At 40.2% G+C, this 22,501-nt stretch overlaps 1 protein-coding gene across 1 annotated transcript in view; it reads right to left on the reverse strand.

Annotated features, from left to right (window-relative positions):
- DYNC1H1 (dynein cytoplasmic 1 heavy chain 1) overlaps positions 1–22,501 on the reverse strand; it is a 44,758-nt gene continuing 22,257 nt past the window's right edge. Inside the window, exons 34-78 of the mRNA XM_064714549.1 lie at positions 22,301–22,457; positions 21,680–21,907; positions 21,215–21,445; positions 20,964–21,104; positions 20,508–20,741; positions 19,732–19,938; positions 19,515–19,636; positions 19,000–19,165; positions 18,600–18,763; positions 18,208–18,337; positions 17,298–17,431; positions 16,926–17,040; positions 16,643–16,804; positions 16,351–16,565; positions 16,053–16,257; positions 15,743–15,916; positions 15,523–15,642; positions 15,278–15,398; positions 14,487–14,682; positions 13,737–13,854; positions 12,518–12,733; positions 11,763–11,975; positions 11,446–11,573; positions 10,871–11,024; positions 9,992–10,138; positions 9,759–9,909; positions 9,319–9,572; positions 9,034–9,168; positions 8,845–8,939; positions 8,578–8,752; positions 7,664–7,739; positions 6,497–6,657; positions 6,160–6,271; positions 6,017–6,077; positions 5,534–5,657; positions 5,095–5,208; positions 4,640–4,810; positions 4,276–4,493; positions 3,978–4,081; positions 3,389–3,600; positions 2,786–2,939; positions 1,844–1,986; positions 1,288–1,456; positions 805–932; positions 1–390 (exon numbers count right to left, since the gene is read on the reverse strand). Of these exons, the coding sequence (XP_064570619.1) occupies positions 262–390; positions 805–932; positions 1,288–1,456; positions 1,844–1,986; positions 2,786–2,939; positions 3,389–3,600; positions 3,978–4,081; positions 4,276–4,493; positions 4,640–4,810; positions 5,095–5,208; positions 5,534–5,657; positions 6,017–6,077; positions 6,160–6,271; positions 6,497–6,657; positions 7,664–7,739; positions 8,578–8,752; positions 8,845–8,939; positions 9,034–9,168; positions 9,319–9,572; positions 9,759–9,909; positions 9,992–10,138; positions 10,871–11,024; positions 11,446–11,573; positions 11,763–11,975; positions 12,518–12,733; positions 13,737–13,854; positions 14,487–14,682; positions 15,278–15,398; positions 15,523–15,642; positions 15,743–15,916; positions 16,053–16,257; positions 16,351–16,565; positions 16,643–16,804; positions 16,926–17,040; positions 17,298–17,431; positions 18,208–18,337; positions 18,600–18,763; positions 19,000–19,165; positions 19,515–19,636; positions 19,732–19,938; positions 20,508–20,741; positions 20,964–21,104; positions 21,215–21,445; positions 21,680–21,907; positions 22,301–22,457 (7,084 nt within the window). The 3' untranslated portion in view covers positions 1–261. The remainder of the gene's footprint in view (positions 391–804; positions 933–1,287; positions 1,457–1,843; positions 1,987–2,785; positions 2,940–3,388; positions 3,601–3,977; positions 4,082–4,275; positions 4,494–4,639; positions 4,811–5,094; positions 5,209–5,533; positions 5,658–6,016; positions 6,078–6,159; positions 6,272–6,496; positions 6,658–7,663; positions 7,740–8,577; positions 8,753–8,844; positions 8,940–9,033; positions 9,169–9,318; positions 9,573–9,758; positions 9,910–9,991; positions 10,139–10,870; positions 11,025–11,445; positions 11,574–11,762; positions 11,976–12,517; positions 12,734–13,736; positions 13,855–14,486; positions 14,683–15,277; positions 15,399–15,522; positions 15,643–15,742; positions 15,917–16,052; positions 16,258–16,350; positions 16,566–16,642; positions 16,805–16,925; positions 17,041–17,297; positions 17,432–18,207; positions 18,338–18,599; positions 18,764–18,999; positions 19,166–19,514; positions 19,637–19,731; positions 19,939–20,507; positions 20,742–20,963; positions 21,105–21,214; positions 21,446–21,679; positions 21,908–22,300; positions 22,458–22,501) is intronic.

Raw genomic sequence — 22,501 nt, forward strand, 5'->3', positions numbered from 1 at the left:
TACATGGTCAAAAGTTTTGTTATATATTTTATTTAATATAACATAATCCATCAAATATCACATCTACCAATAACCCTCTAAAAACCTCATTCAATCTTCCTTCAAAGAAATCTCTCTGGCCTATCAGCTTCCCACTGCACCGTCACCTTTCCAGCCAACTTGACACAAATCCATCTGCTAACCTACCCTGATTACAAAAGTACAGGTGAGCACTACATTGAAGACTGACACTACAGCATTAACCAGTGAAAATAGATTTGTTCACTCAGTGCAGAGAACTGCAACACCACGCTCATAGAAGCTGCGGGGATCTTCCTTGGTGGCAATTTCAAAGTCAACGGTGAAAATCAGATCAGCACGAGTGAAGTTCAGATAAACTGGTAAAGTAACCTGGGGAAAAACAAGAATATAGCAGAGTTCTGTAAGACAGCTGAAGAGTGTTACAGGTTTCTCTAACACTATATGATACCAATGAGATGGGAATTCAGTCTCAGACAACTCAGTACTCAAAATATGAGGAAAACCCCCAAGACTTAATAAACTCACAGATGCTGCTATAGATATAAATTTGAGTTTTGACTTGAACAGCACTGAACAGTATTTTTGGATGTCTCTCCTTTTTATCTATCTACAAAGGAAAGACATCTACAAAGTCAGCATCAGGTCTGTTTGCTGCTAGCCCTGAAATCAGATAAGAAGAGTAATTAGAGAACACTAATTTGATTTGTTGTGCCCGGTACAAGTATCCATAAAGCCTTAGGAAAGAACTGCTAGGGATATCTAAATGTTTCCATCAATACTTACAACATTTGCTTTTTTATCAGCGTTTGTCTGCTTGATCCAGCGGAGCTGTGTAATGGGCAGGACAGTTGAAATAGCATTCGAAAGCGACAGCTTGTTGTTACTGCACGTAGCTCCCTGGAGCTTCAGGCCTGCAAATTGCAATGCAGTTTAGAGTTTTAAGAGCTTACATACATCCAAAGGCTGTCTCCTTCTGTGTCATTTAAGGGCTAAGTCCACTAAATGAGAAGTATTTCATAATGCAAAATGAAGAGGTTGTAAGTGATACACTATGCAATAACACTTCAATATAGATCCTGGTCTCGAGATTTATTAGCAATTGAAGTACTTCCCTAAGAACTAATATCAAACTAATTTGAAAATACTTTCAGAAAGTGTGTATTAACTTTCTCAACAATAGCATCTTTTTCATTTGACATAGCCCATTTAATAAAGAAGCTTCTGAAAACATTTCAGAGCAAGCTCCCTTCCTTCAGCTCAGTTTACCTGTGACTCCAAAGCTGCAGGCATCCAGGACTGCGTTCTGGGTAGTTGTAACATTGACCTCGAGACAGAGCTCTTCAAGGGACCAACTGTTTGCCTGGGCAACATATTGTCTTGTAGCAGTAATATATGCCTCTGGCACAAACAGGCCACCCAGGCACACATGGATGTTCTATTTAAGGAGAAAAAATATAGGGGATAAAAAGTATTTCAGCTGCAGTATTAATTAATGACTATTATAAATACTTAAGCAATCTATTTACATTAAAATGTTCCTGCTACTATTGGAACACAGTGTAACTGCTAAGATGCTTTCTGCTCTAAGGCTTTGTCTCCCACTGTTCCACAATACCAATGCTCCCTCTGATCTCTGTGCACAGTTACCCTGCTAAACCTCATCATGCTGTGATCAGGAGATGCTCAGCAGTATTTACAGACATTTCAGAGAACACTGACTCAAGTTCATTGACTGAGGGGCTATTTAGAAGTCCTGATGTGAAGACTCCAGAAAGCAGTTACCCAGCTCCACCAATAACCCTGAGAAGTCAGCACAAAGTACCTTCAGTTCTTTTGCTCCACCAGATGCAGCTGCCTGGGAAATATTCTGGAGCTGTTTAATGCGCTCACTGAAGTCAGACACCCACTGGATAACAGTCATACCAGCTGGCACCGTGTAATGAGACCAGCTACGAGGCAAAATACCTACAAAGATGTGATTAGAATTAAGTTTTGTTCATATACAGGTGGAAATTACACACTATATTAAAACTTTGAAGACCTGGACTGGAATATCAGCCTCTGTTTTAAAAGGCCCTTCAGTAAGTGAAAACACTTTCAAAGATTACAGAGCAAATGGCCTCTAGGTCTGCTTTGTATTTAAAATGCCACCCACTTACAGATACCCCTCAAGAGCAGCTGCAGTTACACACAGCTTTTTACTGCAAGACCTAATCTTCAGGTCTGCATGAACGTTTGAGTTCTTTAGAAAAAGCTGAAGAGGCTGAGTATCTGTGTTTCAGAAAATGCTTTTGTTCAAATCACCATGTATTACAACGTACAGCATGACTGTGAAAATTCCACATGTACAATCTTTAAATAGAAATTCCAAGAGCTTGAATATTTTATAGGACCAATACTGCTCATATGGTGGTATAAATGGCTTTGTTCTGTCACAAGTCAGAAACTGAGAGAAGATAGTAAGATTTCAGCCTAGAAATTAAGCTGCTAATATAAATTATACAAAAAAGCCTAATATATTAAAGATGGACTATTATTATTATTATAGCCTAAATATTAGGCTATTATCAATCTCAACTTGGAATCTCATATCAAGTCAATTTTATGCTCAAATTTAAGTATTACTTGTGTCAAGTGACAAAGTCTATCCACATTTTTCTACCATTTTTGTTTTTTTTTTTTTTTAAGCTGCTGACCACAGCAGCCTCTTACAGAGTGCAAGCAGCAAAGAGAGCCCTGGAGGTGCTGGTTAGAACTGCCATACCTTTCACCAGCTCATTTATCAGTGTACGCAAATAGTTGGTTTGTTTCTTTTTCCCTTCACACACTTGAACCACGTCTGCCAGGTCCTGGCGAACATCCTGGAGCAGCTTAGCTCCCATCTTCACCTCTCTCTCAAAGAACCGGAACAGAGGATCCTGATGGTCAAAACATTCCAAGTAAGATGCAGATCAAAGGTCTTGCTGGAAAATGGCTATGAAAAACAACCCCCAAATTCTGAGTGGATGAAGAAGTAACACTCTGACTACAAGCACTGTGGTGCACAAAGTGATTTCAGAAGCTATTTTACAACCAACAATCTCCTCTCCCTTGGAGAAGCAAGAAAGTAGAAGTCACAGTTGAACAATTAATGCAGACTGCCGGGCTAGACTGTTTGCCATTGCATTTCTTCAAATGCTACCCAAAAGACATAAACCAGGTTTTAGGAGCATTTCAAGAAACCAAGCAGGTCATTACATGGTTATGGCACTCAAAATCAGCATTGACACAGGTTCCATTGACCCCTCAGCAGTGTAGTTGGTACTTCCAAATCACAATGCACCTTGTGCTTTTCCTATGCCCCCATGAAATAAAACATAGTTCTTACTTTAATGTTTTCCACAGTCCGCTTCAGATGGTTTAGAGTTTGTGGGATAAGGTGAAGCCAGTTAGAGGCTGTGGTATGCAGTGTTCTCATCCAGGCTGGGCGTCCATCTGATGTAGAATCAGTTCTTGTCTTCTTCTCAGTTTCTGCATAAGCCAGATCATCCTCATCCTCCAGCATCTGCATCTTCAGCATTTTACTGATCATATCTATGCCTAAAACAGAAGATTTGCTGTTAGGGAAGCAGTGGCATCAAGGTTACAACATCCCACTACAGGTAGGAACCAAGACTTTCCATTACTCCTAGTCTAGACCTAAGATTCAGAACTGCCCAGCTGCAGGTGGCTCCAGAAGCTTACAATAAAGCTTTCCAGGATCAAGATAGGAGCTTGCCATCTGGAAGACTAAATGGAACTGGCTTTTTTTGATCCACAGGCTCCTGGTCAGATTTTGGATTACTCAAAAACCGATTATGTTGAGGGAGAAGAAGTAAGCTATTGACTTTTTAGCAAAACTTGTATTTCTCTTCTGCTTTTTAGTTAAAATGGTGGCCTGGTACTCTATGGAAGACACTGCTAAGTTCTGGATTTACCTTGTGTGGTGAGAAGAACTTTCTCTGCATTATTTGGCAGTCCCAGCCATGATGGTGTTTGTGTATCTGGGAGCATCTCAACCCACTGGACAAACTCTTCACGCCTGCAATGCAGAGTTTTAATATCCATTAAAGGGTTTCCTCTGCTAGAATGCCAAGGTAATGCTTTGCCTGAGACAGATGTTCACACAGCACAGAAATACAGATTATATGCTTGGTTTTTTTTTCTTTGTGTACAATTTTCTCTAATAAAAAAAAAAGTCGTACATAAGAGATCAGGATAAGAAAAAAATGATACCTGATTCCATCTGGCATCTGAATATCTTTGTGTCCATCAACCTTGCAAGCCAGTTTGAATTCACTGTCAAAACTTAAGGTGGTGAACAGACGTTCCAAGAACGTGTTTAACAGACGCTGATCAAATTCGTTATCGATACGCCCTCCATAGATAGACTGGGCCATCAGTGTCTTCAGTGCAGACCAGGGGATCTTATCAGGGGAAATGTTCTGGCGACCCTATAATCAGCAGGAAACAATTGTTGAATTGCCAACAGGTTTTTTGTGCCTACTCATTTAACTTCCTTAATTTTTCCAGAACAGACTGTTTCAGTGAAGATCCAAAGTAATGTGTCACCTGTGCCTAAGCACACAACACTACTTGCCTTTGCTGTATCATCCAGCCAGGTATCCACTGTGTCACAGGCAGACCTCAGGTCAGACTCTCCAAACTCGTACTTCTTGGACCAGCCCAAGGGAGCGTAGCGCAGGCGCTCTTGGATGATGGCATGGAACCAGGCAAGGAGGAAATACAAACGAGCACGCTCATTTGGAGACTAGAAGTGGGGAGAAAAAACCAACACAAAACCAAACAACTGTTACTCAAGTGAACTGATAAAACTAAAGCCTGCTAAAAGACTAGAAAGTATCAGATTTAATGCTAGATCGCCACTGAAACTGAATACATTCTACCAACAGAAAAAGCAACTACTACTTTGCTTGGGTGAGGAGAGAAAAAACACTTCAAGTACATCTTAATATTTCAGGTTTTATCATCTAAGGTAAGATTTCAACAAACATGTTCTTCAATTAGTTTCATCAAGACAAACCACAGCCTCACCTTGCACATCCTAGAAACTGGAATGCTGCTGAAGGTCCTCAGCATGTTTGCCTTTACACCAGGAGGAGGCTCAAACACGAAGATCCGGCCAGCACGTAACAAATTCACTGGTACCTAGACAAGATCAATAAGCTCAAATCCAGCTGCTTTAGCCTTCATTAAATTAAATCCCAGCAGAGTTTGCATTAGCTTCAAAACCTCATGGTGAGCACATGAAGTACTGCCTTTTTTTTGGTGATTAGGGGAATCAGCAAAAGGAACAGTATCAAGTTCACAGCTACAGTTCATTCATCAGAAAACAAGGATAATAACTACCTTGACAGGTGTGTTTTCCTTCTTTACTGCAGAAGGCAGTCATGACAGAACCTTCCCTGGGAAGCACTCGTAGCTCTGCAAGCCAGTTACTCAGCAAGATAACCGAATTTTAAATCACTATTACCTTTGGATTAATCTCCATGGTAAGGAAGAGCCTGAAGCAAGCATGGGGTTGCAGGGAATGAAGTTTCTTTTCTAGCTGCATGAGCCAGCCAGGAGCCAGGTGAACGTTCTTTAGCATAACCCATCTGTGAATTTTTGAAACAGAACAAGTGCTTTTTAGTGAACAGCTTATGGATCCTGGCTGAGATCATCACAAAGAGCAACAGAATGTATCAAAGCTACAGATTTTTCTCCCTCTTTTAAACTTGCCTTCTACAAAGAATCAGTTACTATGTACTGTAAGTGAGTTAACTTTCTTGTTTTGCAGGTACAACCTACTTCTCCTGAAAATATTTAAACAGATGTGCTTGCTATTACAAACTTAAATTCAAAAGATAAGCCTACTCTTTTGTTTTACTCACAGTTTTATCTCTTTAACCAATAAACTTCCCCCTTTTACCTTTCCACCAGGCAGCATTCTAGCTGAAAATGAAACAGAACTTACCTTCCAGATTTCACTGCTGTGTTTATTGCTTTATCTGCTTGGTTAAACCCTTCGGCAGAACCTGAAAGACAGAAGGGTTGCTAAATCTCTTCCTGCTAACAATTTCATTTATGCTTAGATGTTGAAATAAGGAATGCTCTTACCAATAGCAATAGAAGTAATCTGTGTATTCTGCTCAGCTGCAAGGTCTTCAACATGACCACTGGCATCATAACCAGGCACCGAACACATCAGCACAGGGGTATTTGGTTTCACCTGTGCTCCAAGAAGTTGAAAAGGATATGAATCAATCACTAGATAAATATGACAGTGCAGTAAGCTTAGTGTTTCTTCCCTCTGTACAACTAAAACCATTATGTTACTCTTAGTTTTACTTAAAAAAAAAAAATCCACTCATACCAGAGAAGAGAAAGTGGAAGAAATGTTCATTGTGGAACTCAGGCAAGGTGGCCCTAAGCATTTCAAATCCAAGCAGTTTACCTCTGTATCCACAATGTGTGTCAGATCCAAAGGCTGCTCCATAATGGACATGAAAGACTCTCCAAGATTTGTGGAAACAAAGGTATGTGCCATGGCCAGCAAACGATCCGGACGGAAGGCCTGGATCAGAAGCAAGCGATGGATGGCCTGTCCAATGGGAGCTGGAAACAGGAGACAGAATTATATGGACCCTCCTCTCTTCAATTCTCCATTCAATCTCCCCCCATCTTGTTCTGAAGACTACATATTTAGAAAGTTAATTATCCTTTTGGAAGATCTGATGCAACTTTTTAATTAAATGCTTATATTCTGTTTTCAATTTGACGACTGAAAAAACAATTAACAGCTTCAGCTGGTTAACAAAATCTACAGGCTACAATTACAGACATGAGTGATTTTAATTTCCAGGGACGGCAGATCTTTTCACATCTTTTCACTCATAAAATGCTTGACTAGCATGGATACAGTAGATAACCTAGAGCTGCTTCAGTTAATGCTCCAGCAGCTTCAATAAGCAGCTAGTAAAGAAGAGCTTAGAATCCTTAATTTATCAAGTGACAGAAATGAGCATGGAATGATCAAAGACAGCAACACTTCCTGAAGTTACCTTACAGACAGGGGAGGAACTGAAGGGCAACAGTTACCCTCAAGTCCTCACTCTTGAAAAATTAGCACTGACAACTAATGTAGCAAGAAGTAACTTCATGCTTAGGTACAACTGCAGGTCTACTAGACCAGCCCTGTCCTCAGAAGATCTGTGTCTTGGAGCTTTTTAGAGTATTGAGAAATCTCCAGATTGGCAATGACTAAGGTTAATCCAAACTATTATGTAATCTAATGAGATTGTAGAATTACGTTTCATCCTCAGTGGAAGACCAGATCACAGGTTAAGGTGCAGCAACCAAGTGTAATAACTACTGCTTAGGACAGTTTGGTTTAAAAAAATCCAGTGAAAACAAGCAAACTTCCCAAAAACCCCCAAAACAACCCAGAACCAAACCCACCAGACTTGAGGTTCTTATACAATCCCAACCTTATGATTTTCTCAACCATTATAGTCCAAAATTAAATTCTACTTTAGAATTGCTTTTAAAATCATAGAAATCATAGTAACTACTTAGATCAGTACAGCAGGATTGATATGGACAACAGTGCACATTCACTTACTTGCAGGTTTTTCTTCAGTCCAGAGGTATGGTACAGTCTGCTCTGGGGAACTGCTGTCCAGCCAAATGCAGAATTGCTGCATTGAAAAAAAAAAGTAAAAAACCTGAAGTTGACTTTCAAGATGTCAGAAACATACAGCAAGTGTATGTAAAACTCCAATTACACTTTGCCTATTATCCTATCCTTAGATGTGCCAAATCCTTTCACTGATATGCCTCATTTCACTGATAAGACTCCAGCACACCTGATTCCACAGATCTCTCTCAAGTCCCAGGCCAAGTTATAAGTTATTTTACCCCAGGCTGAACAGTTCGAGAAAAATTAGATGTAGTAAAGAGAATTCAACTTCTAATATAAAAATTAGGCAGGGCAAACCAAACAGGTACTATTTAAGATATGGATATAATTTATGACACAGTTTCACAGTCAAGACAAAGATGTATTACTCTTTGAACACTTCAGTCATGAGAAGGTGCAGTGTTCAGCAGCTGAGTACTATCCAAATTGATTGCACTTAGGCATGTCCAAGAGCCCACCATAATGAAGTTATTTGTGGCTGAAGCTGCTCCCCTCTACTGCATAATTATCACACAATAGTGATGCAGCAAAATATATGCAGTGTCACACCTTCTGCTACCATGGGAAGCAAAGCTGGTCAACCACAATGCCAGAGGCATGGTGAAACTGTTTCTGAATGATAAATGGTGCTGGTATTTACAAGTTTCACAGCTGGGTTAGTAAGGGAAGTACTGAGGGAAGTAAAAACATTCATTTCTACAACTACAACTAGCTAATCTTTAGGACTTCCCTTTCCACAGCAGGAGGGTTTGCTTTTAAGCATGAAGCTTTTCAAGCAGACACCTGAAAAGCTTAACAATAGTGCAGTGGAGAGACAGACCCCAGGCACCACTTACCTCATCAGCTTGAACTTTTGAAACAAGGTCCTTAAATGCAGGAAGGCAGCTCAGCCTCATCATTGCCTCTGTCTGCTCTACAGTCAAACCATTGATTTTGGGGAGAGATGCAGTGTTTAGTACAATCTCCTTCCCTCTCAAGAAGTGCTGGAATTCTGCATCGTATGTGGGCTCCCTAATGTTAAGGGAAAAGAAGACTTCAGCTAGATGCCTTCAAGACAGCCCTCCCTTTTTCAACTAAAGTGAAGCAAGGAAACAAACATTTACCCAATGGTGCCTTTCAGTTTGATACGGGCCAACAACATGGCAAATGTTATGTGGTCCTGGTGCAGCATGCCACGTGCCACTCGGTTGAAGGCCACCTAGGAACAAAACACAGTAATAGTGTAAGAAGCTTTGAACTCTGACCCTTCAAAAATTATTTAAAAATTACATTTATTAATTAAAAAACTGAACCTGAAAGAGATCCTTTGTGATGATTGAGAGACGATGAGTATGGTCTGTAATTCCCTTCAGATTTGGATTCTCATACAAGACATTGTGATAGATGTCCAAGAAAAACTGGAGGGAGTATTGGTACAGGAAATGTATCTGAAAGAGAAAAGAGTTTATTTTTTCTCTCCACAATCTTGCTGTTCGATAACCAACAGAGTAAGCCCACCAAACTGCAATATTGGGCAATGCCTATTTAGCTTTAACCAGTAAACACTCAAAGCTCCTGAGAGGAAGAACTCAACCTACCTGTTTCAGTGACTCCATGGTAAAGTAGATACTGCTGCATGCTGTAGAAAGAGGCAAGTACTGCTGGGAAACAGTTTCTACTTCTTGCATGACAATATCAGTCTCTTCTACTTTTCTGGTGACCTCTGCTGCTTCCCTCTTCAGGTTCTCAAGTGTAGTAATGATGGTGTCATCATCCAGGATACGTCCCTTCACTTCATTAAGTGCCTGGAGTAGGGATTTTTCCAACTGACGTAGGCGCAGCTGAAATTCACCTGAATTAGAAGAAAAAAAAAGTCATACATACATATTGTACAGATATGTTAAAGAATTATGTGAAATGTGTGTACTTTGCCATTGGGCATCCTGAAAAAAAGAGTATGAAGATAAGAGCACTGTGTGCTCTTAGAGTAAACCCACTGTATTTTAGAACAGGGGGAAGTTAACTTTGGCAAACATACCCTGAAGCTTGAGGAGGTCAGAGCGTTTTTCATCAACATCTGGTCTTTCAGCTTTCAGGACTTCATTCAGACACTGGCTCTGCAAGCTGCTGCGAGTTACGGTGAAGTTCACAAACGTAACACGAGAGCAGAGGTCTGGTGGGAATTCAACCTGTCACAGGAAACATGGAAAAGTTATCTCAGCTCTCCTCACATGCCATTTCTACAAACAGGACTGCTTTTGATTTACTTACTGTTGGATCTCTGGTGGAAAGGAAGATAACGAAGGATGGTGACAAATCAATATCTTGGTCTCCCAGAGTAATCAGAACTCTGCCTCCGGTTCTTCGGACTTCACGATTGAGAACAGGATTCAGAACTGGATCATAGCTCTCCACATCCTAGAAAGACAGGTGTGTTAAGGACTGTTGTTTGCAAATGTCTCAAGCTAAAATTCCCAATCCAACAGGGGCTTAAAATTCTGGTAAGCAAACAATTGGCAGTTGGTTTGGAATAGGGATCACATTCAGAAGGTATCTGCACTTTAGATGTGTAGTTAAGCTACACAGGTACAGAAGAGAAGCATTACTAGTGGCTGCAATTTTGTTAGCTCTACTGCAGGTAAGGCCTACTCTAAACAGCACAAGCAACAGTTACTGATCTTTTCCATTTCCATACTAAGAAGTGAAAAACATACCCATTTCAAGTGAAAGTCAATTATTCCTATAGCTGCCTATTTCTTCATATTACTGAAATTTCTCCCTGATATTCAGAGTAGATTTAATTCTAGATAACTAACTGTATTAGTTGCCATTGTCTATGACTAGAGAAAGCACATAAAAACAAAGGAACAGATAGGTTGCAAGTCATTTTACAATATGGAAAGATCATTTCGAAATAAAAGAATTTCATCTTGAAATGGTGGAAAAGTAAATACCTTCTTCTGATTTTGTAGCTCACTAATTCTTCTCAGGACTAACACCGCATGACTCACTAGTTTACTTGTTAAATTGTAAATTGAAAATAAAGTTGTTTGCATGATAGTAACATGCAAGAGAACAATTGCAAACTTTTCTAATACATAGGACAGAATTCAAGAATTTAAATAGCTTCTACACAATCATGCCACTAACCTGAACAAGAAGTGGGTTACCAAATCTCAAGGCACTTTCCAAGTTCTTTCTGAAAGCATCATCCAAGAAGCTTGTACGAGTTATCTTACGGTCTTTATATTCATTCATGATAAACTCTGTAGCTTGCCCAGAGGGATCGATGATCAATGGATACCTTAATCAGTAATAAAACACTTTCATTAGTTAGGTTTTGACTGCAGACAGTGTCTAAGCAGTTTTATGAATTTACATTGCATTATTAGTCTCACCTCTAAAACCTTGTTTATTCCTTCACTAAACTGAGGCAGGTTCAATGATTAATTTCAGTTTTGAAAGATAAGTTTGTATTTGGGCAACAAAACAGCTCAAATATCAAAATAGTTCAAGCCAACTTATTTTAACAGCTAAGCAAAAAAAGGCAAGCAAGGGTGGATGAAAGTTTTTATGTTTACACATGGCTGAGAAGCCTTTATGAACATCAGAACATCACACCCCAGTGAAACTGTGCTCTGCAAGACCTACTGTGATTCAATAGGTGCAAACCCTGCCTACTGCAAGAACACTGCTGAAGAACTTCACATCTAAGAGTGAAGCACCTGTTGAAGCGTTTGAGCATGATGGCATTCTCTGTGCACAGGTCGTCTGCAGGCAGGGAGCTCGCCTGCCAGCGCAGCCGCTCGTCGGCATTGGAAAGGTACTCGGTCCTTGCGATGTCTGTGCGGAACTGCAGGAAGCAAACAAAGTTAATGTTTAACTTGACATTCTCCAACCAGCTGGTGAAGACATTTTAAGTACATGCAGCTCTACAAAGCTGCAACAGCTTTCTAACAGCTCCATTTTTTATCTAGCAACCCTAAAGTTTAACTCCTGCAGTAAATCAATTCACGGTTAATTATCATGACTGTATCTTTACCTGGATGTTTGCCTGCTGCAAATGGTGAGACCATGTAGTGAACAGATTCTGACGCATCTGCTGATCAAAGTAGCCAGCGTAGGCAATAAAAGCTCCTGAAAGTAAACAGTCTCCTGCAATAGTGGACATCTGGTTTTTGAAAGTTTCACTTGTCTTCTCCCATCTTTCACGTTCAGCAGAAAGACTCTTCAGAAGAGCTGTGCTACGGTTTACCTAGAAATAAGTGGTGAAGGTAGATTCTTTAGATGATGAAATGTTCTTCTATTACAAGTCTCTCAGAACACTTAAATTCAGACTCAAGGCCCAAGTTAAATTTAAAAGCTCAGAATGAGATAAATTTGGGGCTCTTCAGTGTTAATTTATTAAGTTGATTCTGTTACCTTGAGGAACTTAGAAGTGCTAAGTACTAATAGAGTAGCAACATACTAATGATGAGATCAAGCACATAGAGAAATCCATACTCCCCTCCTTCAAGTCCAGTTAAGACATTACAATCCCAATACATCCATGTCTGTTTTCAAAGGCTTTCTAAATATTTAAAACCTTATGAGAACTGTCTTGTTAATCAAGCAGCAACATGAGTTGGTATTTCTCTAACTCCAGACAGGTTTCTTGAAAAGCCTCATGACACCCAGAGATGAAGCAGCTCAAATGCCCTGCACAGCGGAAGCAATCACTCTCAAATTCAAAGAATGATTCAATTTCAGACTGTCAAAGATCAAAGAATGAAAAATTATTGGTATATGGAGTCTTACTTTTGCTTCAACAGCAGCCAAATCTGCCTTAATAGCTTGAGCCTCCGAAATCAGAACTGCATATTCTTCTTTGTAACGGGCAATACTGGCCTCAAGGTCACGAATCATCTGCTCCACTTCATTTGCTTTCTGCTGGTTGTCTTTGGCATCATCCTCCAGCTTCTGCAGCTCATTGCGTAGAGGTTCCACTCTCTTCAACATGTCAGCATAGTTCAGCTGCAAATGGAAAATAGAACCTTTACACTTTCTAAAATGACAGTTTAACAGGAACCACAGCATTCAGGTATATACTATCAACTGCATCTTTTCAAATTTATGTACTTCTGATCTGTGTAAGAGTTAGTAACTACTTAAGAGAAACTTAGTATTGTTTATCAGTCCCTAGGATAGACAATAAGTTTAAACTAAGCACAGAAACATAAGTAACTGTTTTAAGTAACTTAGTTTAAACTAAGCACAGAAACATAAGTAACTGCTTTTTGCAAGATCCTTGTACTGCTCTGTAGATTTACACAACGTCATTCAAAAGGTTCAGACCCCATTGAGAAGTGCACAGCATTGTTTTACATAAATATTCAATGGGGTGTCCATGCCAGTACTGTTCTAATCTGCCCTTCTCAGCAGTGAAATGAGTAAAGCTAAGCCACAGAACAATTAGGACAGGGCCTGTAGGCAAGATTCAAGTTAAACAGAGTCTCTCCAGATCAAGGCCATTCCAAGCAGGCACAGTTTTAATGAGCCAAGAATTTTGCTCTATTGGAACACCAACAGGCAAGTAAAACCATTCTTGGGTACCTTGCTTTGGGGGCAAGATTCCCAAAGCCCATTCCTTTAGGAAACGTAAAAGTCTGCCTTGAGTGTGTCCTACTCTGAGGCAAGACAAATGCAGTCTCATTAAGAGGACTGCATTTCATTTTCCACTGGACAACTGCCTTGTCCTGCAGAATGATATCACATATAGAAAGTATCCACCAGTGCTCACTGTAAACCCAAAGTTATTCAGTGCAGAGGCTGTATCACAACTGGCCAATAATTCTCTGGCATGACACTATATATATATTCCATTAGCATTCATCTAAACCATCTACCCCATTTCTTTGAAGCAAAATAGCTTGTAATACTCAGCTGAATAAAGGCAAATTCAGAGCCTTTAGACATTGCCATGTGCCTTCTGGCTCACTCTTTTCACCTTGCCTTTGCTTCCTCAAGCTGACTTTACCTGTGCAATTGCCCATTTCACCATAGGTCCACAGGCCAGTGATGCTCTGTTTACAATTTCATAGTTGTAACTTGGATTTGACAGGTAGTTTTTCTTCATCTTCTCCCGGATGGCATCACTGCAAGGGAAAAATTTATACAGACAGCATGAGTACACTATGTCAGCATACAGGTGCTCAGTATCCCTTTGTCTAGCCTGCCTTCCACAGCTGCCAAGAAACATTTCCTGTCAGTTTTGCTGAGTAGTAGCTGGGATGTTCAACATGTTGTTTCAGAAACTACAGCTTAAAGGTGATAAAAAAAAACTTATTAATATTTTAAGATTAGTCATTCACAAACTGCTCAACTCTGGAGCTGGAAGGGAATTTAGATGTCTCTAGTTTGACGTTCTGCTCACAGTTAGAGCCAGCTAGGGAGCTGACCTCCTAAGCTGAATAAAGCCATCAGCAGCCTGGTCTGTTATTGCTGCAAAACCACTTTCAACTGACTGTGGCTTTGGACACCAACACACTGCTTTGCAACCATGTCATTAAGTCACACAACAAGCAGCTGCTTTGCCCCAATTTTCATGATACACCTTGGCTTCAGCAGTCTATTTCCTGTACCAGCTGCATGTTCACCATGTGCAATAAGTTGGTGTCAAAAGAAGTCAAGTGCTACCAAAGCAATTACACAGAGCAAAGTCCAGTTAAGACCCCCTGGTTCTTTGTAAATGGTTTGTTCACATAAATATCTCACAGTTGCACCTCACCTGATTTCCTCAGCAGAGAAGTTAACAATGGTTGGAATGAAGTTCTCCCTCATGATGATGGAACGTATTTGTTTCCAGTCAGTGGTGCTTTCACCTAAGAGCAGGCAGATGGACTCCAGGGCCAGCTTCACTGCTGCAGGGGGATTGGCCATGGAACGCACCTCTACCAGGTGCTGCTTCTTTATTGACTTCACAGCTAACCAGTGCCACAAAGAGGAACAGTGTTGATTGGGAAGAAAACAAACAGTTAGCAAAGCCCAGCAGTGTAGCCTGGATCTGTAAAAATGCTTTAAGATTCTAAAAAGGAATATAAGGTTATTAGAGAAGCAGATACTCCTGAATAACTACTACATTACAAGATACACATTCATGAATGTCAACTTGCCAAATGGGCACAGGCAACTTACTCTGCTGCCTAAAAATTATTCACTCAAACCAGTGATTTGTCTAGCCAGTTTAATGAATGGGCAGCTTGACTGTATACTGTCTGTTCAGCAGCAAGGCACCACTGGTCTTTCTACAGCTGGTCTTGCCAGAAACTAAGCCACAAGCCATAGAAGGAGTATCAAGAATCAGATTGGTACTGTTACACACAGGGGAAAAAAAAAACCAAACTACAAAATCACAGCTCAAAGACTGTGAATTTAAAAGGGATTTCTTCAACTCTGCTCAGCCCCATGCTAAGAGCCTACACTTTTATTAGACAGGATCAATCCAGATCACAAAACACATTCCCATAGACCAGTTTTAGATCCAAGACCACAGTGTGATCTCTTGGGGTGCTAACATACCATTCTGAGCTTCAATGACAGCAGGCTCCACCTTGTCAAGATCTTCTTTCACGCTCATCTGCTTGTCTGCAATGACTTCCTGCTGCTTGTGCAGCTGTTCTTGAATCTCCTGGCTCATAACCTGTAAGGAAATTTCACAAAAATACTGCTTTTTAGAAGCTGAACTTCTTCCAGCACTTGGACTGTAGGCTCTGTTTTGTAAATAAAATAGTTCCTATGTAGAGAGATTTAACAAAAATTTTTACCTTTTTCTTCTCAGCTTCCTGCTGGTCCTTCACCATCTTTTTCAACTTGTCATTGGCTGCAGCATTTTTCACTTCCAGCTCCTGACTCTTTATTCTTAGGTCACGCCGCAATTCCTCCACCTACGATTGATTGCAAGATAGAAAAGAGAATTCATATTGACCATTGAGATCTATTCACTCACTTCAGTTTTACAGAGGGGAAAGTTTTAAGAATACATACCTGATCAACTGTTTCCTTGATTTTTCTGAGACCAACATTCAGATGCATTTGCTGTTCCTCCAGTTCACTTCGTTTCTCATTGAACAAGTTGGCATAATGGTTGATGAAGTCCAGGTAGTGGCGTGGTGTGATTGCCATGGTTCTGCCTCCTCGTTTCGCCAGCCGAGCATTAGCCTTGGGGGAACAAAGTGTTGTAGAGTATGCACTGGTTTAAAAATTTTCTGGATGCCAAGGATCATAGTTTTTAGGAAACTTGTGAATGATGCCATGGCCTAGAGGTAAGTGTAAGTTAAGCAGTGTAATAACATACCTGGTGAAGAGTCTGATGAACAAACACACAGCTATTAACAATGGCCTCCCTGTGCGATGGTGGTTGTGGCAGTTTATCATACACAACTGGCATGTAATCAGGCACAACGTAATTTGGTTTCTCAAGATCCATTTTGCTTGTGAACTCTTTGCCAACTTGGTACAGTGCTTCAGTTGACCAGTCTCCAAACCAGTTCAAGACACATCTGAAATACAAAGGATTTGTGAAGACTTCCCCAAAAGCAGTGTTTTAATGGTACCTGTAATGTACCATATGTATTGGAATATGCAGCAATTACCTGTTGAAGAGAGCAGGAGAGGTAGCTGCCCTGTCCTTCAGGCCCTCAGAAGATGGATTCATAGTGAACACTACATGGAGATTGCGAATAACTTGGCTGGTGAACCATTTGTAGAGTTCCTCATGTGAATCTAACATTAAACCTTCTTTCTGTGCTCCTTCTTTACACTGAGTCATGAGGGTAGCATATTCATCTCCTTCAAAGAGACCAGGAACCTAAATCAAAGGGTAAGTTTTGTTGTAGCTTATGGTTGCAAAAAGGTGCAAAAAATATTTATTTAAAATCTTCTTACCTCTCCATTGGCTAGGAGAGTGTTCATTCTCTCCAGGAATCCAGAATCCAAGACGTTTGACTCATCCATAATAAAAGCTATTTTTTCATTTTTGCAGCCAGAGCGTCTCAATACTGTCCTCAGGTCTTCATCAAAATCTTCACCTGTGTATTTTCTGTGAACCTGGCAAGAGTTTACATGGGTCATTAACATTTTGGTTTAGCTTTTAATGGGATTTTAGGGGTCAATATATAAGTGGGAGTTTCAACTTAGAGCATTTTAGAAGTAAACTTAGCACACCAACCTTGATTTGGTAGACACTCAAACCGTTCATCCAGGCAACAAATCTTGACAGGGTTGTTTTCCCTGCTCCACTGACTCCAATTAGCAGCAAGTGGCCCTGTGGCTGACGGAAGATTCTGAAAAAGAACACAACCAAGTGTGATTGATAAGTGTTAGCAACTTACTGAAGCATTTCCTAGAACATCTAAGCTACAAGTTAGTACCAAAACTGACACACCTTTCCAGAAAGGATCCTGCTATCTAGAGGCTGGCAGTATATTTTTTATAGACATCAATGAGACCATGCTCCATTCCTGCTCTGGTCTGAGGCTATTCTGGTTTAGAGTAACTCTATGTACTGCTTATATGAGCAGCAATGGAAGTCTGAACTTACCGGTCAATTCTTAACACATGATCCAAGACCTCATTGAACAGGACAAGTGGGACATCAAGTTCTTCTTCATAAAAGACTTTAAGCCTAGCTTTCACATAGTCTCTCAATTCTTCCTGATCCACTGGAATATAATCCTAAAAGAACCAATACAGTCATTACAATATGGAAGTTAAGATTAAGGGATTTGCTTAGGGGTAAATTTATGAGTACACCAAAGCAGAACTACTAGAATACTTGAAGAAATAATTCTCTACAAAAGCTTAAGAACATTGTACTCATTTAACTTGCACAGGAACATGCCCACTGCCTAGAGTGCTACAGGTATCAGCAAGGGGTTTAAACACTGGAACTACTGAACCTACCACAGGCTGAGCGTGTGCTGCCAGTTACCAAAGAGACTGGGAAGTCGCACTAAAGACTAAATCCCTTCCCCAGTTTATTTTAAACAGCCTTTCCTAGTCACTTACTTATATCACTACCTACCTAAAAGCTAGGTAGACTTTTACCTAAACTCACCAGGATTTGTACAGGTTACCCAGACGATTCATTTCAGATTATAAGAAACAGGTCACCAGAAAATGTGTAATATCAGGGTGATTGCTCAAGGGTCACTGCCTAATCCAAGAGATTCCATAAGGAATAACTGTCACCTGGTAGTGTCACAATATTCTGCAGAAATATTATTTAATACTGCCTTTACATTCCATGGTGGCTTTTACCATAGCATCCCTGGCATAAAAGCTATGAAATTTGTGGCAGAGTTCACTTCAGATAATCATAGTAAAAATTTCTTGGAAATCAATTTAACAGCATGATGGGCACCAACTATCACTTTAATAAGAGCTGCATCACTCAATTGCATCTAACCTATTTAATTTCAGGGTTTATTTTTTCTTAAACTTTTACTTGCCTTTGACAGCCAGTTGCTGTACAAGATAGGTCTGCTCATAGCCTTTTCTTTGTCAATGTTGGGGAAGTGTTTCAGAGCAACCATGTCAATGTTCTCATCAGTCCAGCGTCTCTCCTCATCTTCCACAAGTCTGGATAAAGAATTAAGTCAGTGAGTACAGCCCTCTGTAATGGGAGGACATAATCACACCACATAGCAGCACTATGGCTGAAATGTATTTTTGCTTTGTACAGATCTGACTCCTAAGAGAGTCAAGCTGCAGTGAAATGAAATATTCTCACTGGTATTCCAGCTTTTATATTAAACACACTTTAGTTTGATGTTCTAACGAAAGCTGGCAAGGAGTAGGCAACTTTTTATGGTTTTGTTTCCCCAGCTCATGAATTTTTTACCTGTCCTGGAAGAGACGTAAGGCTTCGTGGGCCCAAATCCTGATAAGGCCTTCAACTGGTAAGGTTTCCAGTGGTCTTAATGCTTCAAATATACCTCTCACCCACCGAGTCATTTCACGAGGTGAGTAGATGTAGTGTGGCTGTGTGTCCTGAGTGAATCTCTCCTAAAAATTTAAATTTAATTAGTTACTTTATCTCAAAGTTGCAACATATTTTTTACAGGACTTGGCATTACAAGACATTACTCTGACAGCATAATTCAGTCATTTTTGCCAGAACTCACGTAATTAGTTGAGTTCTTGTACACATATTATCCATGTGAAAGGCTAACAACACATGCTAAATGAAGCATAGAAGAAAGCATTCTAACTGGAGTTTGGAGTTGCCCTTAACAAGTTACCTGAGACATTGTGTAGAATTCTACCATAGCAGCAGTGAGAGGCTCTGCATACGTGCGAAGTGATGGGATCAGCCTCAGCATTGCACGGTTGAATGTTCCATATATCTGAGTAAGAGAAGCTGGTCCGGGGTAGTCCACATAAACCACAGGAACATGTCGTAAAAATCTGAAAGATTAGCATATTTCACAGTACAGAAAGTCAAATTATTATCTGTATTCTCTTTGTTACCTTTTGCCAAAATTCAGTAACTGCTTGATTCGAAACCATCAGTAGCAGCTGCAGCTGGTTTGATTGCTCCCATTCTCAAGTGTTTCAGACAGGTGATTCAACAGCCTAATTCTGAGCTCACTGCTGGGCTGTCATGGTAAGAACCAAGTAGCAAATAGTGCAAAAGCAAGGAACAAAATTTCAGCACAGCTGTTGTTAAACAAGTGTATTAAGAACAGATTACATAACCAATACTTTAGTTTTTACTCCTATTCCATTGTTACCTAGAATTTACTAGACACATTACCTATGTGACAGAGGTTTTCTTCCAGGATCAGTAGGTGGATTACATGCACCAACAAACTGAATTCTCTCCAGTTTCACCCATGTCTGGTCAGATGTACGGTAGAATCCTCCATGTTCCACCATCTGGAACAAAAACAAAAATAAAATCATATAGGGAAATAAAATGTTCCACTGATAAGTAGCTGTTCTGATACAGTTGATTACAAAGAAATACAAACCTGTCTAATGAAGGATATGACTCTCTGTGTGCCATACTTGTCCATATCTGGCAAGTTGATTTCATCACAGAACAGCACCAGCCACTTTCCTAACTGCACAGGAGCCAGCACCACTCCGTTAGGGGTACGCCTGTATTCACAGTAGTGATCAAAAGTTTTCAACAGCAGTTCTGGAGTAGTAGCACTTGAAAAGTTGAGTCCAACCACCTTAAAAAGAGTATAGTGAAAAAAAAAAATTAAAATACATTAAGGATTGAAAGAGAGTGTATCAAGAGTCCTGGAAACAGGCATGTTTGGCTGTTCACAATGGAAGTATATACACCATCTACATTACAAGTATATTACCACATATATACAGCTATGTACAGCCTAGATACTCTTTGCTTCCCATTGCAGGGTCTCCATTTTACCATGCAGGAATGCTTCCTGCCCAACCCTGTATTTTGAACTTGACAGCCTCGTGTAACTGTCACCCAACCTAAATACACAGAAGGGTGAGAGCTACTCTTAAACATTTGCACAGTATTTTTAAATACTGAATGCAGGAATGCTTCTCTGTTACTGAAGTGGCAAAGGAAGAAAACAGCTTTAGGCTAAGGAGCCTGATTTTTATTTTTTACTGTATATACACATGACTGACTGAGGTGAAGCTATCACTGAGTTTCAGCTAGGAAATAAATTCCATGCTATCTTTAATCTTAAAAATATTAAAGACTTGATACTAATCACAGACCCATGTGCACACACACATACACACACACAAGTCTCTTGTGTACCTCCATGTCAGGCAGAGCTCTGAGAGCACTGAAAAGGGTCATGGTCTTTCCAGAACCTGGTGGTCCACAGAGCACCAGAGGTTTGTGCTCTGCCAGCCAAGTGTACAGCAATGCCTCGTGGCGAACTGTATCTAGGGTTGGCACTACAACATCAGGAGCTGCAACTTTGTGTGTTTCAACTTCAATTTGAGGAACTTTGGATTGCCATGGCACCCATTCACCTGTAATGGACACCTAGAAGCACAAAAAATTGGTTAGACAATTTAGAATAGGAATCCAGCTCAACCTTAGTTATTTTTTTTTTTTAAGTGACATCAAATTTTATGTGTTTGTTGACGTATGAAACTGTAAAATTTAAGGTAGTCTAGCAGTTTATTCTCCAGGTTTGCCTCCAAAATCTAAAGTAAGCTTTTAAGAAAATGAAAGAGCAACATTTCTAGCACCAGAAAGGTTTACCTCATAGTCAATGATAGGTATGTTGGGTGCAGTTGGCAGTGGCACAGTGGTGATTCTCCTGATGTATTCTCCCAGCTCCGCTCTCATTTTCAAACGACTGTCTCCAGAGAGAGACCAGAGTATGGCATAGACCAGGTACCTCTGTAAGAAGCAAGAGCAGCAGCTATTGGTTTTGGAGTAAGGGAACAAAGCCCAGTGAGTAACTCAAATCCAGGCAAACACAGGAGTCACTAAGAGCAGGCTGCACGTACCTGGATGTAACGCTCCAGCTGGTCTATCTGCATGGGGAAGTCGGGGTGGTTGGCGTTGTACTGGGCCACGTTGCGGCAAGCCTGGTGCAGCATGGAGAACAGGGAGCCCAGGCAGCGCAGGCGCGTCAGGTCCATGATGTGCTCCAGCTTGAAGGCGTGCTCAAGGGCCTTGGTCACCAGGCCATTGGATGTGAAATATGGCTGCATTATTGTTGCAGCATCTCTCTGAATCTGTTGGGGGAGATAAACACTGCTCTAAGCGTTTGCTTTTCATTTGACTACCAGACAGAAAGAAAAGATTTTGTTTAGGGTTTGAAATGCTTCATATTTAAAAAAAATTAAAAAGGAAAAATATGTAAAGAGGAAGTCAGCTTTTCTTTGATAGGCTGTCATAAATTCTACTATGGTGTACCTGTGATACAAGCATTTTTACTACTTTATCCCATAATGAAATCTAAGTTATACCTGCAACATTGGGGATGCTGCTTCTTCTCCTTCATCTTCTTTGCCCTTTCGCCTGCGCTGAGCTTCCTCCTCACCTTCATCCAGAGGAATGCTTCTTAGTCTGGCCAGGAAGTTATTGAATATCATGTCTGTACTGAGAACATCCTCACTGAACCAGACCATACCACACCTTGACACAGTAGCCAAAGTGGCATATTTCAGATCCTGTACTTCAAACATGATACGCACCTGAAAAAAGAAATTTTAAACAACATTTAGGAGTAAAAACAATCAAGCAAAACAATACAAACACTCTTTCCCTGAAAAAACAGAGAGCTTTTAAAATATGCAGATTTGCATTTAGACTCTGAATAATTAACATCAGCATTATACTGCCCTAAGGTAAGTTCATCATTATTGACATTTACCATAAGACTTATATAATACACATTTTGTCTTACAGGGTCAGACTAAGTGTAACATGAAATGTTTCCACAAAAACCCTTTACTCCAGCATACTACAATCTGAACTCAGTATTACTTTGCTTGTGATGAGAAAGAGGCACAACACTAGTACATACTAAATTAAACCAACAAGCTTATACACAGCACATAAACACAACATAAAAAAAGTAACATTACATTTGGTGGGAGGCTGAGACGTTCTCCATTTGGCAGAGTCAGAAGTTTGTTGTCATCCAGAACAGAGTTCAAGTTCTCAACCCATTCAGGGTCTACATCACCATCAAAGATAATCCACTGACGTTTCTGTAGTTCACCTCTCACATTGTCTATGATTCTATATTAAAGAAAATATTCATCGAAGGAGAGAATTAAGGTGAG

This window comes from Zonotrichia leucophrys, chromosome 5 (assembly GCF_028769735.1).
Source record: "Zonotrichia leucophrys gambelii isolate GWCS_2022_RI chromosome 5, RI_Zleu_2.0, whole genome shotgun sequence".
Lineage (NCBI taxonomy): Eukaryota > Metazoa > Chordata > Aves > Passeriformes > Passerellidae > Zonotrichia > Zonotrichia leucophrys.